The sequence below is a fragment of the Neofelis nebulosa genome, chromosome 8 (genome assembly GCF_028018385.1).
Source record: "Neofelis nebulosa isolate mNeoNeb1 chromosome 8, mNeoNeb1.pri, whole genome shotgun sequence".
Lineage (NCBI taxonomy): Eukaryota > Metazoa > Chordata > Mammalia > Carnivora > Felidae > Neofelis > Neofelis nebulosa.
In genome coordinates this window covers 60,307,472-60,327,446 of record NC_080789.1, presented here as the reverse complement: position 1 = coordinate 60,327,446, position 19,975 = coordinate 60,307,472, and the positions used below count along the sequence as shown (strand labels likewise).

Here is a 19,975-nt window from a genome sequence, read left to right as displayed (position 1 = left end):
GCACCTGTTGGGATGAACACTGGGTGTTGTATAAAAACCAATTTGACAATAAATTATATTTAATATAAAATATTTAAAAATGTAAATTGTAAAACTATAAAAATTTTATTTTGAAAGGGTGCTTGGTGGCTCAATCACTTAAGCCTCCAACTCTTGATTTCAGCTCAAGTCATGATCTCACTGGTCGTGAGTTCGAGCCCCACCTCCTGCTCCATGCTGACAGCTCAGAGCCTGCTTGGGATTCTCATTCATATTTATTCATTCTCTCTCTCTCTCTCTCTCTCTCTCTCTCTCTCTCTCAAGAAATAAACTTTAAAAAAATTTACTTCAAAAAAGAACATCGTTGGGTTCTAGGGCATCATAAAGAGCACAATCTATAAAAAGAAACCAAAAGCACAATCCATAAAAAGAAAAAGACAAATCAGATTTCATCAAAATTACAAACTTTTACTCTGTGAAACACACTGCTAAGAGGACAAAAAGACAAGCCATTGACTAGGAGAAAATGTGCAAATCATCTATCAAACAAAGGACTAGTATGTGAAATATATAAAGAACTCTCAAAGTCAAATCAAAGTATAAACATAATCCAATTTAAAAATGAGCAAAAGACATTAAGAGATATTCTACAATGGGGCACCTGGGTGGCTCAGTGGGTTAAGAGATATTCTAAAAAATAAAATATATAGATGGCAAATAAATGCATGAAAGTATTTTCAACATCATTAGCCTTTAGAGAAATGAATTAAAACTACAGTAATTATAGGGGCACCCTGGTGGCTCAGTCGGTTAAATGTCCAACTCTTGATTTCAGCTCAGGTCATGATCTCATGGTTTGTGGGTTTGAGCCCCGCATCAGGCTCTGTGTTGACAGTGCAGAGCCTGCTTGGGATTCTCTCTCCCTCTCTGCCTCTCCTGACTTTCTCTTTCTCTCAAATAAATAAACAACAACAAAACAAAACAAAAAAACTACAGCGATTATTACCACACGCATTTCAGAATGGCTAAAAAAATAGTGATGATATCAATGTCTAGCAAGGATATGAAGAAATTGGATCACTAAGGCATTGTTGGTGAGAATATAAAGTGGGATAGCCACTCTGGAAAACAGGGTCACGGTTTCTTATAAGCTACTTCTTGGCACAAAAACAGACACATAGACCAATGGAATAGCATAGAAACCCCAGAACTAGACCCACAAACGTATGGTCAACTCATCTTTGACAAAGCAGGAAAGAACATCCAATGGAAAAAAGACAGTCTCTTTAACAAATGGTGCTGGGAGAACTGGACAGCAACATGCAGAAGGTTGAAACTAGACCACTTTCTCACACCAGTCACAAAAATAAACTCAAAATGGATAAAGGACCTGAATGTGAGACAGGAAACCATCAAAACCCTAGAGGAGAAAGCAGGAAAAGACCTCTCTGACCTTAGCTGTAGCAATCTCTTACTCGGCACATCCCCAAAGTCAAGGGAATTAAAAGCAAAAATGAATTACTGGGACCTTATGAAGATAAAAAGCTTCTGCACAGCAAAGGAAACAACCAACAAAACGAAAAGGCAACCAATGGAATGGGAAAAGATATTTGCCAATGACATATCGGACAAAGGGCTAGTATCCAAAATCTATAAAGAGCTCCCCAAACTCCATACCTGAAAAACAAATAACCCAGTGAAGAAATGGGCAGAAAACATGAATACACACTTCTCTAAAGAAGACATCCGGATGGCCAACAGGCACATGAAAAGATGCTCAACGTCGCTCCTCATTAGGGAAATACAAATCAAAACCACACTCAGATATCACCTCACGCCATTCAGAGTGGACAAAATGAACAAATCAGGAGACTATAGATGCTGGAGAGGATGTGGAGAAACGGGAACCCTCTTGCACTGTTGGTGGGAATGCAAACTGGTGCAGCCACTCTGGAAAACAGCGTGGAGGTTCCTCAGAAAATTAAAAATAGACCTACCCTATGACCCAGCAATAGCACTGCTAGGAATTTACCCAAGGGATACAGGAGTACTGATGCATAGGGGCACTTGTACCCCAATGTTTATAGCAGCACTCTCAACAATAGCCAAATTGTGGAAAGAGCCTAAATGTCCATCAACTGATGAATGGATAAAGAAATTATGGTTTATATACACAATGGAGTACTACATGGCAATGAGAAAGAACGAAATATGGCCCTTTGTAGCAACGTGGATGGAACTGGAGAGTGTGATGCTAAGTGAAATAAGCCATACAGAGAAAGACAGATACCATATGTTTTCACACTTATGTGGATCCTGAGAAACTTAACAGAAACCCATGGGGGAGGGGAAGAAAGAAAAAAAAAAAAAAAAAAAAAGAGGTTAGAGTGGGAGAGAGCCAAAGCATAAGAGACTGTTAAAAACTGAGAACAAACTGAGGGTTGATGGGGGGTGGGAGGGAGGGGAGGGTGGGTGATGGTTATTGAGGAGGGCACCTTTTGGGATGAGCACTGGGTGTTGTATGGAAACCAATTTGACAATAAATTTCATATATTGGAAAAAAAAATAAAGATTAAAAGAGTTAATGAAAAAAAAAATAAGCTACTTCTTACATCTACTATCTAACCCAACAATCACACTCTTCCACATTGTATCCCATAGATATGAAAACATGTTCACACAAAAACCCATACATGAATGCTTACAACATCTTTATTCATAACAGCCAAAATTGGTACAACCCAGAAGTCCTCCAACAGGTGCATGATTTAAAAAAAAAAAAAAAACTGTTGTAAATCCATACCATATACTACTACTCAATTGCTGATACATGCAAAAACTTGGATGAATTTCCAAAGAATTATACTATATGCTAATTGTAATACTTTAGCATGGTAAATGACACACCCACAAGAGCCATGACAGTACTGACCCGAGCCATATTAGGAAGAAAAAGAGGTGACACCCCAGTTCCAGAAAAGTCATGCCCCTCCCCAGAAAAACTTATGCATAATTCTGTCATTATCCTAACCCCACAAAATTGCTCTGAACACACCCCAAATGAGAAGTTGATCTTTGAATTTAGTTCCCTGTTTCTCCATTCTTTGGCCATTGAATAAAGTTCGTGCTGTCTGATGCTCAGTTTCAAATTCATTTTGGATTTGTGACACCCAAAGTTCTCAAAAAAGGATTCTCAAGGAAAGGCAGAAGGCTTCTCCAGGGGTCCCAACTCCTTTGTGGGGAAAGGGAAAATCAGTCACAGGTTTCACTTTAGCTGTATCACCCCTCCCCCAGGCTGAGTCGGCACTATACCAAGAGGGCTCTCCCCCTATGCCCTGGCCTATAGTTTCTCCAGTGAGAAAAAGCCCAAAGTGGACATCAAGCTTCAAAAACATTGTAAAATGCTTCCCAGGTACCCCACTTGAGTCTCACTTCACAAGGATTATTAGGGGAATGTGTGGGACTAGTCCACTGGGGATCAGACAGAAATGGAAAAGTGGAAGGGGATTTACAGTAACCATCCCTCAGATCTTGAAGACTGATAGCAGTGACACTTAAGCAGAAAGGAGGCCCATCTGCAGAGTGGCCCCATCTGGACAGAGAACCCAGCTGGAAGTTCTGCCTGATTTATGTTCCCAGACAACAGGTTGTACCAGCCACAGAACCCATTTAACAGTCCTTTTCCTGGGCAGGGAAGGAAGTTCAATACCCATCCAATAGTTCTACCTCAACAGTTCTGCTTGGCTGGAGATGTCTGGCAACCACCAAGCACATTTTATTGCCCACCTAGGCAGGGAAGCAAGTTGGAAGCACCACCCAACTGCTGAACGTAGCTTCCAGTCCTATCCCACCAGAAATCCTAGCCAGAGAAAGTAGGCAGCTGCAGAGCCCATACTACAGCCCTGCTCAGGCAGGGACCCAGGCTTAGAAGCCCTTGCCCAACTGTTGAGCATAATCTCAGGCCTCACAAAACAAAAGAGCCTGAATAGAGACACTGGGGAGCCTGAGAGCCAAGTCTATAATAGTATCTAGCCCTAGAGCCCATCCTACAACCCCATCCAGCTACAAAGCCCAGCCTTTGGCCATGCCAAATCACATGCCTTTGGATGTGATTGCTGAACACAGCCTTTGGACACATCCAGGCAGGGAGCACAGCCAGTGACCCACCCCTCTAATCACAGAGCACAGTCTCCAGCCCCATCCAACTGTGTGGCACAGATGTAGGCCAGCCAGCCAGCCAGAGTACCCAGCCAGTGCCCTCCTCCAACAACAGAGCACAGCCATCTGCCTACCCAACCAGGACAACCAGCCTATAGCTCTGCCCAAATTCAGGCACAGCCTATGGCCTCATCCAGTCACAGAGGCCCCACTGGACAGCAAAGCCCTGTCTGTGGCCCCACCTGAACAAGGGCTCCAGTCAGCAGTATCAACCAGTTGGGGAGCACAGCGTGAGGCCCCACCCAACAAGGAGCATTTGTTGAACCCAGCCCAGAGTCCTGGCCAATCATAGAGTACAAACAGCAGCACTGCCCTGCCAAGGAACATAGCCTATGACACCGTGCAACCAGAGGTGATTGCAAAGCCCAGCTGGTAGTCCCACCTGACTCAGAGACCACTCAGCAGCCCCACTTGACATGGAGCCCAGCCAGTAGTCCCACCAAACCACAGAGCACAGGCAGTGGTCTGACCCAACTATAACCCTCATAACAAGCCCTGCCTGCCCACCCCACTCAATACTCAGTGACCTGTCCACAAACCCAGGCTGACCTGACTGGTGAAGGTCTTTTCCTGCCACACAGAACCAATAAAGCCTGGAAAATGAGACAATTTCCTCAAATGCACAGATATCAATACAAGGATACAAGGATCATGAAGAATCCGATAAACCTGATACCACTAAAGGAAACTAATACATCTCCAATAACTGACCTTAAAGAAATTGAAATAGGTGAGCTGGCTGATATGGAATTCAGAATAATCCTCCTGATGTAGTTTAGTGAACCGTAAGAACCACACAGAGAGATGACTCAACAAAATTAAGGAAATAACGCACTAACAAAATGCGATCAACAAAGAAATAGAAACCAACCAAAAAGAAAAACAAAAAAATCCAAAATCCTAGAGTTGAAGAATATAATAACAAAACTGAAGAATTCAATAAAAATCTTCAACATCAGACTAAACCAAGCAGAAGAAAAATCAATGAACTCACTTCTGGGTACATACCTAAAGAAAATGAAATCAGAATCTTGAAGGGTTGCCTGCTCTTCCATGTTCATTACAGTTTTATTCACAATAGCCAAGATATGGAAACAACCTAAATGTCCATATATATATACATATACATATATACATATATATGTATATGTATATATATATGAATGGATAAAGGAGATACGACTATGCATGGATGTGTATATATGAATATATAGTGAATGTATATAATGGAATATTCTTCAGCCATGAAAAAGGGAATCCTGCCATTTGCAACTTCATGGATGGAACTTGAAGGCATAATGCTAGATGAAATAAATGAGACAGAGAAAGACAAAATACTTTATAATCTCATATGTGAAATTTGAAAAAGAAAAACTCTTAAAAACAGAGTAGAATGGTGGTTAGCAAGGGCTGGAGGTTTGGGGAAATGAAGAGATGTTGGCCAAAGGGTACAAACTTCCACTTATAAGACAATTAAGTTTTGGGGATCTAATATACAGGGTCGTTGTTATAGTTAATAATACTGTTTTATACACTAGAAAGTTGCTAACAGAATAGCTCTTAAAGAATCTGACCCAAAAAAAGTAATGGTAATTATGTGACATAATAGAAGTATTAGCTATTATGTTGGTAATCATTTTGCAATATATAAGTGTATCAAATCAACACATTGTACACTTCAAACTTACACCATATTAGGGACGCCTGGGTGACTCAGTCGGTTAGGCATCAGACTTTGGCTCAAGTCATGATCTTACGGTTTGTGAGTTCAGGCCATGTGCTGACAGCTCAGAGCCTGAAGCCTGCTCTGGATTCTGTGACCCCCTTCTCTCTTCCCCTCTCCTGCTCACAATCTGTCTCTGTCTTTCAAAAAATAAAAAAATGTTAAAAAATGTTTAACTTACACAATGTTATATGTCAGTTATACTCAATAAATGCAGGGGAGAAAAAAAAAAAAACAATTCACTACCACTTTCTGCCGACCCATTCCTTGGATTTCAAAATTTGTTCAGAGAGGAGGGACTAGAAAATCTTTCATTTTGATTTTCTAAAACATAATAAATGCTGATATTTCAAAGACAACAAAAAATATGCTTTCATTTTTGTGCTATCATTATGAAAATCCATATTTTCCCTTTCCTATCCATACCTTTTACTTCATAGCTGGAATGCCTTCGTTTATTCTTTGAGCACAAATTATTCATTTCTCAATGTTTCCATATTCCTTACAATTAAATTTCATAAAAGAATATTTGCTCTTCTCAGGTATTTCCTTTCCCTCTTACTATGACATAATATTTCCCTTTTCTCTCATATTTTCTACAAAAGGGCTAGCTTATTCATTATTGAGAATTATGATGCCTTCTTTTAGAATTGTTTTAGTGTAAGTTCAAATCTCTCAGGCTCAGTTAATGGAAGAACTTAAAGTTTGGGTTTATCAAATCTCTTCTTTATCATTGCAAGAATGCTACCATCAGGAGTAATTCAGAGCTGCAAGTAATCATGTAATGAGTTATATTTCAGTTTGTTCTATTAGGAATTAGCAGAAACAATGCCTATTATGTGCCTGGAAGAAAGCCATCATTATGAACAAGAACTCTATTTTCCTGATACATCTTTCCAACAGCACCATGGGCTTCATTTTCATTTGTGCCTCCTGATGGCCTCACTGTTCATGTAAATGTCCAACCCTTCCCATTCTGCGTTAAGGTATGTTAGCAGGTTAAGCTGGATTTCTTTTCCAGGTCACAGGTTTTCTATTTCTTATGTGGCAAGAATTGGGGCACCCTGTCTGTTAATATTTTTATTTTTCTAACAAATTTAAGAGAAATACCTTAAAGTTACTAATGTCTGACTGTCATTCTTCCCTAATTTCTATGCCACTAGAAGTATCCTATGTTTTATACTTCTTGGATACAACTCTCATATCACCACTTAACCTCATATCTCATTTCATTTAGTAATGTTTCTTTTGGATCTTAGGATACTGCTCTCCACATTGTTTTGGACTTTATGTTCTCAGATAATGGATCCTCAAATCAGTTAACTTGAAGCATGCCACAACATATGATAAAATGAGTAACCTTGCAACCATTTTAACAAGGACTTTCTGAATGAAAGATTTTTTTAAGTGTGGTAAATCTAATGGGGTTATATACCTCCAACCTGAAATATTAAATTATGGAATAAAATGAATGTGGTCATGACCCACTAATTGCTCTTATTTGCTTTGTCATAGATACTGACCCTTCATATTCTATTACAATGTGCTATACAAGTTACTTTTATCATATATCATTAGTGTCTTCTGATTATTAATCCCTGGGTAATGGTTTCTTTGTATTGTTTTCCTTTTCCTTCTCAGAATCCCTTGAGTGTGCAATTAATTAAATGATATAAGAACACTCATTTTTAGCATGTAAAATTAACAATGAAATATCCCCTTACCTACTGGATATAACAACACTCTTATCAGATTTTCCTGGATTTTTTTTCCATTTCCATTTCCAAATGTAAAGAATATAAAAATGAATTTCACTTGAAATTCATTAGTATTAATAATAGATATAACCTAGATGTGTTCATAGTAAGGCTAGAGAATTTATCTTATCAAAAATAAAATCAAATATAGTAGTATCCAAATCTAGAACTGGTCTAAGTTCAAACTTACACACAAGGGTGAGGTGAAAAGTGGAAAATTTACAAAAACACACCATATATTCCACCTTTTTGCATTAAGTTACAACTTAAAGTCCTTTTTCTTTCAATTTCTTACTAAAACGATATTGTCTAGGCTTTGAGTACACTCAAAATTCATCATTAGCTACTTTTTTTTCTTTTTGCCTTTTCACATCCTAGAAGAAAATATGGGAAAACACAGGAATTAAGGTAAATGCTTAAGAGTTTGGATCTTTTATTTTTAACTGGAAATTAAGGTAATTTTGTGGTAATCAAAGGCAGATATTTATAAGAAGCTTGATTTTTTTCTTTTTGGTTAAACATTTTACTCTTTTTTGGTATAGAAATACAAAAATGTATAAAAGGTACCTATTTACAAAATGCACCTAAATCTGTCCACTGCTTTTTTTTATTATATAAATTTAATATAGCAATGTATAAGTTGAGGAAAAAAGACTAATGAAATGATCTTTAGAAAGAGAAATATTCAGTCTATGACCATCATTTTACTACATTTTATGTATCAATTTTTTGTCTAATTATACCTTCCTAGAGAAATATTTTTCCATTCATTAATTTTAAAAAATAGTTATGAAGATGGTGATTACAAGAATAGATGTGAAAAGGAATACATTACTTCCATTTAACAGCCAATAAACACAAAGCAGCTTTAGACAGAAGGTATCATGAATTATATTAAATACTTTCTCACTTGATTCTGGAAATCACTGTGATATTCAGACAACCTTCTGAACTAGGTCAAATTTTATTTTATTTTTTTAAATCAAACGAGGAGAAAACTATTAAAGAAGCAATACACAATTTTTCTGGGCAGGCATAAATTTTGACATGAGAACCATGAAAAAGAAATAAACATAAAATGGTAGAAATTTTAGGTATATAGTAGATATTAAAAGACAGTTGAAGAGTTGACTGTATTAGGAAAGAAAGTCATTACCAGCAGTCCTAAGTTTCACAGATAAAGATAATTCTGAAGAAAAGAAAATGCATTTTGTTTTTGCTTACTTGTGTTTTGTTTTTTGTTTCTTAGGGATCGTGTTTTTAATGGTAAATTCCATAAGGAAATAGCCCAACTGGTCTACAATCTGGCTAACAAAACATTCTAAAGGAGAAGGAGGAAAAGGACTCTTGATATAGATCTTATAAACAATATAGCTAATTTCTAAAATGTTTTAGGGTATTGAAAACCATTATTTAAAATGTGGTTGTTAAGAGTATGTTTTTGAATTTACAGAACAATTTCTCCCTTTATATTTGTTTGTGTTGCAAAGTTTTTCTTACTCTTCAAAGCTATCCATTATCGTAATTACTGTGTTAAAAGTAAAATCTAAATAACTACATACCTTCCTTAATTTTGTAGGGAGGATTTTAGCTTTATGTACAAGATTGGACAAATGATCTCTGAAGTTTCTTTTTAGTCTAAGAAGCTGTGACTATGTTCTATGATTTTCAGGCCCATCTGCAATTTTCCGATTTGCCACCCAAATGGCATAGGTTTTGAATTATGTTCTTATTGCTGCCATTTATGAAGCAATAACATATATTCTAGTGAGTCTTAAACATGTTGTGTCATGTGCCCTTTAAAAAAAAAAAAAGTGTGCCCTCTTTACACACAATTCCGTAGAATTAAAGTGCATTCGTGAATGTTCTGAAATCTATTCGTGTATTCGAGGCTAAGATCTTATACTGGATATTCAGTAGGATAGAATTAAAAAGAACAAAGGTGTAGTATTTAAATGGTTTTGGATTCAGTTCCCAACTGAATTACTAACAATACTTCTCCACTTGGCTATGAACCTGTAAACTTCATAGAAACACAAATGCCTAGATCTCACCCAAATATTCAAATGAATTGTCTGGGTTGTGTGTTGGGTATTTATCTTTGTTAAAAATTTACCAACTTTAGAAAGCTAGGATTTAGATACACATCCCAGACAAACTCTTTAATCTGAACCTCAATTTCCCTCTCCAAAAAATGAGGATTGTAATATTCCACTCGAAGTTTGCTGTAGATAAGAACATTTATGTAAATCTCCAAACAGTACATTGTATATTGTTGGTGATCAATGAATGTTAGCTTCTCATTCTCTTTGCTCTTACTGACTCTAATAGCTAATCTGGACCTTTTTTTTTTTTTTTTAACTCTTTGTGTAGCTTTGTTAAAACCGATAAGAGAAATGAGGAACCATTCAATCCACACGGACTTCATTCTTTTGGGTCTGACAAATGACCCTGAACTGCAGGTTGTAATTTTCCTCTTTCTATTTTTTACCTACTTGTTGAGTGTGACAGGAAACTTAACCATCATCACTCTCACTCTGCTGGATTCCCACCTAAAGATACCAATGTATTTCTTCCTACGGAATTTCTCCTTTTTAGAAATCTCATTCACAACTGTTTGTATTCCAAGGTTCCTGGTGAGCCTTGTGACAAAGGACAGGACTATTTCCTATATGAGCTGTATGACTCAGTTATTTTTTTTTATCTTTTTGGGAGTAACTGAATTTTACCTTCTGGCTGCTATGTCCTTCGATCGTTATGTGGCTATATGTAAACCTCTGCATTACACCACCATCATGAGCAACAAAGTTTGCTACCAACTTGTACTCAGCTCTTGGGTAACTGGATTCTTGGTCATCTTTCCTCCAATAATCTTGGGACTCAAGTTGGAATTTTGTGCTTCCAACGTCATTGATCATTTTATTTGTGATTCTTCTCCCATCCTGCAGATCTCTTGTTCAGATACACATTTCTTAGAGCTAATGTCATTTTTCTTGGCCGTGATGACACTAATGGTCACACTGATGTTAGTGATTCTCTCCTACGGCTACATCATCAAGACAATTCTCAAATTCCCTTCTGTTCAGCAAAGGACTAAAGCCTTTTCTACCTGTTCTTCCCACATGATTGTAGTTTCCATCTCTTATGGTAGCTGCATCTTCATGTACATAAAACCATCAGCAAATGACAGAGTGACTTTAAGCAAAGGAGTAGCTGTGCTCAATACCTCAGTTGCCCCCTTATTGAATCCCTTCATTTATACACTAAGAAACCAGCAAGTGAAACAGGCCTTTAAGGATATGGTCCAGAAAGTCTTATTTGCTTCAAACAAATGAGAAAATTCTAAAAAAGTATGAAGGGAAAAATGAATGAAAATGTTGCCCTTTTAATCTTATTTTGTCTTACTCTGTACATATTTTCAAATTAGATTAGCAATTTCAGCCCACTTTGGGACTCCTTCCATGCTATTATTTCTGGCTAGAAATTCTATTCCACAAATCTGTTTCTTTATTGATTTCAGAAATGCAGAATTTTAAATGTGATTATTTTTCACAGATCATACTGTATGAAACAAATGTCTAATCAGTCTCTGTATGAACTTTCATGTTAGAAGCCTTTCCAGAATATGGCATGTAAATGGAATGTTTGTGATAGGAATCATATTTTTAGGACAAAAATGAATATTTGAAACAGATCACAAAGTCAATTTTCAATCAAGAAAACAGTTCACTGATAATAGATAGCATTTTATGCTATGGAGAATATTATGTTTCATAAATGTCATTTTTTAATGTGTGAGCACATTGCACAAATTATAAAGTCAAAGAAAATTTATAATAATTTTACAAAATGCTTTTCTTTCTGTAAGATAATAAATTTTGATCCTTGTATATGTCATAAATGAGAAAATAATAATCAGATTCTATATGATCCCAACTGAAAATGTTCATTAAATTTCTAAAATTTTGAATTCCTGAAGGAGATGTTTACCTATGCCAGTGAATTGAATTACAATGTAAGAATTTATTTCATTGCCTTACTTTAGAGGTTAAAGTATATTCTACCTGTTCCACAGAATTTTCCTGATTAAATAAATCTATTTTCTGTATCAAAAACATTTCTTATTTGAATGTAATCATCATTTTCCCATAAATGCTAAATTGCCCTTTTTTTTTTTTTTTTAAGTAGGCTTCATGCCCAGCACGGAGCCCAATATGGGGCTTTAAGTCATGACCCTGAGATCAAGACCGGAGCTGAGATCAAGAGTCAGACACTTAACCAAGTGAACCACCCAAGCACACCTAAAATGCACTTTTAATATTCTATTCCAGTTAATTGAGCCTTTCTTTGGTGATGTTACTGGTAATAACAGCAATATAGAATAAATTCTCAGAAAAATCAGGAAATTCTTCTTCTTGTTAACCAAGTTGTTTTAATGTAAAGTATTGCTATACTTTGAAGAAATGTGAGAAAGAAAATGTGAAAACATTAATGCACATTCCCTAAGATAAAGACTGATGTGTATAACTTATTGAAGGAAAAAAATCAAATGAACGTCAGAGGTCAAATTCAGAGTCTCTGCAGAAGATAATTATATTGCCTCTAAAATGGGCTTATACAAAATATATTAATACTTGCATTTGAAGTTCTATTATTTCCTTTTTGGCATAATCTCCTATATTATTCTTTGGAATTTTTAATTGGTCTACAGGAGTATCTGAGAGTAGGGGAAAATATCTCTTAGAGCCTATTCTCTTGGAAACTTATGTGAGGTTAACAATTTAGCTCTGTTCATAAAACAAAAATGAAAGCATACATGATGACATGAGTTTGAAAATATGTTCTATACTATAACCCCATATGTTAGTCAATAATAAACATAAGGTGCAAAATATTTCTCTTTGACATATAGAATGCCTGTCAAAATCAAAACTAAATTTTAGTGTATTTATACCTAGTTGCTCTGTGAAAAAATAGCTAAAATACTTAAGTATTTCCTAAAATTATTTCAAGATTGATTACTAAAATCATGAGAGGATGAAAATATAAAACACAATTTGATTAAAAAATAGCTACCCAAGGCTATGTTTAAAATTAAGTCTAGGACAAGTATGTATTTTATAGTAAGTAGATCTGAATGTCTGGCAAATGAACATTTCCACATACAGTAACAGTGGAGATAGTATTACAATGCAAGATATGAAGAAGTATTTACGATCTAGTATTAATTCCAAGATCAGTCTGTATTTGCAATCAAATAGTTGATTAACTGCATATAAAAATGTAATACAGGGGAACCTGGGCAGCTGTGTCAGTTGAGTGTCTGACTCTTGAGTGTCAGACTCTTGATTTCAGCTCAGGTCATGATCCCAGGGTCATGGGATCAAGCCTCACGTGGAGCTCCACACTGAGTATGGAGCCTACTTAAGATTCTCCACCCCCCCACCCCGTCCCTATCCTGCTCATACTTTCTCAAATAAACTTTTTAAAAAGTGTGATATAAACACCATATACAAGTAGAATACTTAGACCTAAAGCAGTTTAAGCCTTACACAAGTTATTAAATGGACATATTCTTTAAATTTATGGAAAATATAGCAGCTATCAAGTTTTGCAAATATATGTAGTATATTGAGCCACTTATTAATTGGTAGAACTACGAAGATAGAATGCACTCAGAAAATGAACTCTAAGAACAGAAACTAAAACTGTTGAATTAAATGGTGTAAATTCTTTGGCACTAATTGGGGCCCATTATTCATGTTAGATTGCAAACAATGCTGGTAGCAAGGTGTAGTTTCTAAATACTATTTCCCACTGAAAGGAACCAGGTCTTCTTGGAAAAAGAACTCTTTCCACCTTAGGGGTAGGAAACATATGAACTGAGCCTGGAACATCTTTTTGTGCCAGAAGAAAAGGAAGCAAATATATATATATATATGTATATCATGAGGACACAGGAACCAATTTGGATTGTACCTACTAGCCTAAAATGAGACAATTTGAGCATAAAAAATATAATAATGACTGTAACATATAGAAACCTATCAAATATATAAAAATCCCTGAGTGTATAGCATTATAAAAAAAAAACGACTGATCATCAGTGGAAGTTGCCAGGACATCAAATTACTACAACAAGACATGGATAGCCGAGAGGAGGAATCAAATGTTTATCCTCTCTGCCTGTATATAATGTACTTCAGGTAATCAAATAGTTTATCAAAAAAGTTGTGAATTCCCAGAAATACAAAATAAAACAGTGGTTTGGACCTCTTTAACCCTCAGTCTTCCACTCTACCAGCTGAGCTATCAAAGGATACAACGGTTTGGACCTCTTAATGCAAGAATAGATCTAGACAATGTGTCAGTATGTACTAAAAATGATTTGTGAAATACTGATGGTGATATTTATAATAGAGATATCAGGGTGCCAAGACTGATACACTGATCAATCTACGTATTACTGAAAGTAGGTCAAACAGACATTACAAGTCTCATGATGTAATTCAATAAGAAGCATATAGCTTCCTCTATCAACTTTTTGCTAAAAATACAAATCTAGATGTAATCAATAAATATAATTAGCATATAAGCGGTAATTTGGTAATGAAAAAACAAGTCTATAAGGAAGCAATCATTTAACCAAGGACATTATACACTACAAATGCTGTCATTTATCTGTCAATGCAAGGGGAGAAAAAAATGAAAGGACTATAAGGGAATAAAAAAAGTTGTAAGTAACAAAACAACCAAATATGCTGTGTGGATTTTGATTCAAACACCTTAATTGTGAAAAAATACACACTGGATATGAGAAGCTATTACAATTTATTGATAATGCTGATATTGGCCTGATGGTAGGTAAAAGAAAATTTTCTTAGCAGTTAGATGCACCTACTGATAAACTTGGGCATAAAATGCAATGAATTTATGGGTGAAACAGTAGAAGATGAAATGCCAACCAAAACATAGAAGAGTAAGGGGAAATAGAGAAAAATAATTTTAATATGTTTATAATTATTATATCTTGTCTCCTTATGTGAATCTTTAAAAATTCCCATTCGAGAGTGACTTAAAACCTAGATTACTGGATCATTTTCTACAAAATTTATCTGCTTGTTGAGATTGGGGTAAAAATCATTGCTCGTGAGTGGCTACATATAAGACAAGCACACTGCCCTGTTTCCTCCATCTGCCACTGAGTTAGCTCACTTTGGTAATATGTCCTCACCTAGAGATTTCAGAAATGTTCAGGTTCTAATTTAGCAGGTAAATCAGACCCGTTTAAACAAACTCATCTTTTCCATGTTCTTCAATCTACTTTTATCATGAATGAAGCAAATTTTTATACTCGTCTGACTTCTGTGCCTATTTCCCAATTTGTTTGGAACACATATTGAGGAAACATGTGATTAATACCAACTAGCAGCCATGTTATGGTTTGGAAAACTAATATCATGGACAACATTTACATATATGACCAGGTTGAGAGAGAGCCCAGAAGATTAACCAGACTTGTATAGAAAATGATGTGTCACCTTTGGTTAAACAAGTCAGAAATCATGATGTGACAGCACTTATATAAATTTAGATACTGAGCTCTTGCTATTCAGAAGTTAAACTCTATTCCCCCATCTTAGTGTTGTAGGTAGGCTAAGAAACTCCCATGTGGAGAAAAAAAGCAAAGATTAAATCTTAACTGAAGTATATGTATCTCCTAGATTTAAGCTGATGAATTAGTAGCCTAGGTTATGGCAGAACCAAAAAATCAGAGAAGCTAAATATTTTAGAAATCTGAAGTTAAACCATACCCATAGGGTGAGGATGGCTGCCCCAGTGCTTTTGCCTGATTGAAATTTGGAAGGTTGCTAAAAACTTTTGGTACAAATGGGGACTGAACTTGGAGAACCTCTCTCTTAAGCACTCTAAGATCTTGAGATATTCATGCAGGGCCCTTTTGTCTCCTTATGGACTCACAGTAGGAGGCTCTGTCATGAAACAGACAATTAACACCAAGAAAAAAGCCTAGAACCAGGTTTTCCTCAGTGAAGCTGAAGATCCAGGTTATAAGGCCATTTTCCTTTTTTCCTCTTCTCTTGCTTTTACTTCTTTTTCCATTCCCATTTGTTATTTCTATATCTTAGTGGTAATCTGATTTTTTTATCTTATTTTTATAGTATATTAACCATTTATATTAATATCATTTATTATTAACATAGTATTAATAATGCATATGTATACATATAATGCATCCCATGTTACTTTTATCTTTGTACGTTGTTTATGATATAAATCTTTCTCAATTTTAGTACTGGAAGATATTTCTTGGGATGTTCCTTGAAATCATCTTGCTGCCCTGGGAAAAGCAGATGCATTTACTTGAACAGAATCTTTCCAAAAATCAATAAAACTAGCTTTAAATCCTAGAACTCTTGCTAGTAAGTGACAGAACATTTTTCTAAACTTGGATTTCTCTACATTTCTCCAGTATAAATTATGACTATAAATATAATTTGCAGGGATATTTTCAGGTTTCTCAGTATTATAAATTTTCAATAAATTGTGACTTTCCTTCAATTTCATTCAGAAATTTTTAAATAGATATTTTAACAGGATAGCTCCTACAAGCCATGTCTTTCATCCTTTGTTCACAAATTAATGTCAAATGTTACTTTTGTATTTTTTACCTTCACATAAAAATTCTCATTTTGCATTGTCAGAAGTATCAAATCACCATATTGGAAGGTTATGTACTATGGGATTAATAATTGTCTCAGTGCCAGGAATAACGTATTTTAGCATGTGGAATAAAGACATTCCCCAAGGCGTTTGCCATCTAGAGTAGAACAAAGACAAGAAACTTGACATTGTAGTTTGATAAGAGTTATGAGAGCAAGAGCTAGGTGGTGATGATAGTATAATGGGTAGGACTCACCAGGCTTGGTGGTGGTGGTGGTGGTGGTGGTGGTGGTGGTGGTGGTGGTGGTGGTAGTGGAACAGTAAGATAAAGATTCCTTGTGGGAATGTCATTTCAAGGGGAGAACCCTGGGGATGCGGTAGAAAAGGGGGGAAACCCCTGCCTACACAGGCCACAATGTGAGCGTGGCCTGAAGTAAAAGAACAAGGATCAAAGGAAGTTTTAATAAGATGAACTGTAGAAGTTGGGGGAAAATTTAACTAAATGCTGATTTTTCCTTGAGAGTTATCATCAGGTGCATATTTTTGACTCTTGAAATGACTAAAGATTTTTTTTTTTAATGCTTATTCATCGTTGAGAGGTACAGACAGAGAGAGACCGAGACAGAGTATGTGAGCAGGGGAGGAGCAGAGAGAGAGAGAGAGAGAGAATCTGAAGCAGGCTCCAGGCTCTGAGCTGTCAACACAGAGCCCGATGTGGGGCTCAAACCTGAGCCAAAGTCGGACATTTAACTGACTGAGACACCCAGGCGCCCCTGAAATGACTAAGGATTTCATTTTTAAAAAGCAAATCATTGTATTGATATTAATATTCATATGTTCTCTCTTCTCCATTTGTAGTATATTTGGCTTGCTGGTTATTTATCACTCTTCTAGCCTTATTAGTTCCCTTGGACCTGATGCGATCTGTTTGCTTAATTTAAATACCCTACATTCAAGATGTAACATTTCATTTAGTATGTCAGTATCAATCTGTTTTATGTCATTTCAATGCAGGCTTTAATTCCTTAGTAGGAATTACTAGTGCCTTTCTCCCTTCATCTTAATTTAATTCATGTCCCTTTGACAGTTTTTAAATAAATGATATTGGATTGGATCCATCCAAAATATGTGAATCTTGGTGATTTTAAATTTTTTTTTTCAACGTTTTTTATTTATTTTTGGGACAGAGCGAGACAGAGCATGAATGGGGGAGGGGCAGAGAGAGAGGGAGACACAGAATCGGAAACAGGCTCCAGGCTCCGAGCCATCAGCCCAGAGCCTGACGCGGGGCTGGGGCTCGAACTCACGGACCGCGAGATCGTGACCTGGCTGAAGTCGGACGCTTAACTGACTGCGCCACCCAGGCACCCCAAATCTTGGTGATTTTAAAGCTTCTTCATCAGTAAATGCTTTTTTGAAATTTTAAATTTTTATGAATATTCCTTGTTTTAAAATATATTTTGAGTTTTGAAATTTTTTTTGCTTGTTACTCTTAGAAAAGTATTGATTCTTTTTAATATTATTTCTCGTCCTGAGTAGGTTTTTTCTGGAGGAATGATGTGTACTATCACACCAATATTTTATGATACATTTCCCAATCCTTTCAGCATTGGTAAAAGAAAGTTTAAGAGTGAGGTCATGCTTAGATTTCCTGAATCAAGTATTCTCATTTTTTCTTAATAAAGATTATCATTCTCACTACGTGGCAATGAGAAAAAAATGAAATATGGCCTTTTGTAGCAACGTGGATGGAACTGGAGAGTGTGATGCTAAGTGAAATAAGCCATACAGAGAAAGACAGATACCATATGTTTTCACTCTTACGTGGATCCTGAGAAACTTAACAGAAACCCATGGGGGAGGGGAAGAAAAAAAAAAAAAAAAAAAGAGGTTAGAGTGGGAGAGAGCCAAAGCATAAGAGACTGTTAAAAACGGAGAACAAACTGAGGGTTGATGGGGGGTGGGAGGGAGGGCAGGGTGGGTGATGGGTATTGAGGAGGGCACCTTTTGGGATGAGCACTGGGTGTTGTATGGAAACCAATTTGACAGTAAATTTCATATATTAAAAAATAATAAAAATAAAATAAAATAAAACATAAAAAAAAATTATCATTCTCAAAGAGGTTGGCTTATAAGGAGAGGCAAAGGGTGACTCAATTAGAGTCAGTGCTGAATGGAAACCCAAGTCTAGATCAGGAAGAGACAAAATGGGATAAAAATTGAAAATATGCTTAGGGGGGCGCCTGGGTGGCGCAGTCGGTTAAGCGTCCGACTTCAGCCAGGTCACGATCTCGCGGTCCGTGAGTTCGAGCCCCGCGTCGGGCTCTGGGCTGATGGCTCGGAGCCTGGAGCCTGTTTCCGATTCTGTGTCTCCCTCTCTCTCTGCCCCTCCCCCGTTCATGCTCTGTCTCTCTCTGTCCCAAAAATAAATAAAAAAACGTTGAAAAAAAAAATTTAAAAAAAAAAAAAAAAAAGAAAATATGCTTAGGGATCCTGACTTCAACATTCCCCTAGTTCTTTGAGAACAACATAAATCTTTTGACTAAGTCCTTAAAGGTTTGTTTCACCTCTTTGTCCCTCAAAGTATAAATAAATGGATTTAACATGGGGGAAATGGAAGAAGTATAGACACTCCCTTATTAATGGTCATTTCATCTCTTGCTGAAGGTTTGATAGAGACAAAGAAGCAGCTGCCATAGGTTATAGAAACCCCAATAATGTGGGAAGAATAGGTAGAAAAAGCTTTTGTCCTTTGCTGGGCAGAGGGGAATCTTAGAGTTGTTCTGATGGTATACAGGTAGAGCAAAATCTCTCTCTCTCTCTCTCACACACACACACACACACATGAGTCATGATGAAGACTAACACACAGCAGACAATAACCATCTGCTCAAGGAACCATGTGTCTGAGCATGAGACTTTCAGAATAGGGTTAGAATCACAGGCAAAGTGGTCACAGAATTCCAGGTCCAATCCCAAGCTAAGTGATGGGAAATGGTCAAAGTATTCATCCAACAGCAGAAGATAAGCCTTTTGCACACCCTGTGGTTCATGATGGTCATGTAACAAAGGGGTTTGCAGATGGCTACGTATCGATCAAAGAGCATGGAGGCCAGGAGAAAAAAAATCTGTTACACCAAAAAGATCTGTAAAGAAAATGTTTCATGCACAAGCATTATACGGAATAGTCCTATCACCTGTTGATATACTGTACAAGAACCTAGGAATACAAGCAGAAGTGAATAAGATTTCTAAGAAGGAAAATTTTTGGAGAAAAAAGTACATTGCAGTTTTAAGGTGAGAATCCATTAATATGAGAATGATGACAGTCAGGCTTCTGGTTACCCTCAACATGTAGGTGATAAGTAGAAATATAAAAATGAGAATCTGTAGTTGAGTGTTATCTGTCAATCCCAGAAGGATGCAACTGGTTAGGGAAGTATGGTTTCTGATTCCTAGGTCCTGACTTCTGCCCAATATTCAGGTAAAACTGAGGGACTTAAGAGCTGAGAAGAGGATAGAAACAAGGTTACAATGGGTTTGTTTAGAAAAGCCAAACAATGTACTTTACACATAGTATTTTGTTTTCTTTGATAATGAACATTTTTTTAATAAT

General features: G+C 36.4%; 1 protein-coding gene and 1 pseudogene across 1 annotated transcript; one reads left to right on the top strand and one right to left on the bottom strand.

The window, feature by feature from the left end:
• The first annotated feature begins 10,070 nt into the window (after positions 1 to 10,070).
• Positions 10,071 to 11,012, top strand: LOC131483995 (olfactory receptor 6C75-like). The gene has a single exon (XM_058682291.1). It carries the CDS (start codon positions 10,074 to 10,076, stop codon positions 11,010 to 11,012), a length of 939 nt encoding a protein of 312 aa, XP_058538274.1. The 5' UTR covers positions 10,071 to 10,073.
• Positions 11,013 to 18,869: 7,857 nt separating this feature from the next.
• Positions 18,870 to 19,713, bottom strand: LOC131483826 (olfactory receptor 6C2-like; annotated as a pseudogene).
• Between the last annotated feature and the right edge of the window lie 262 nt (positions 19,714 to 19,975).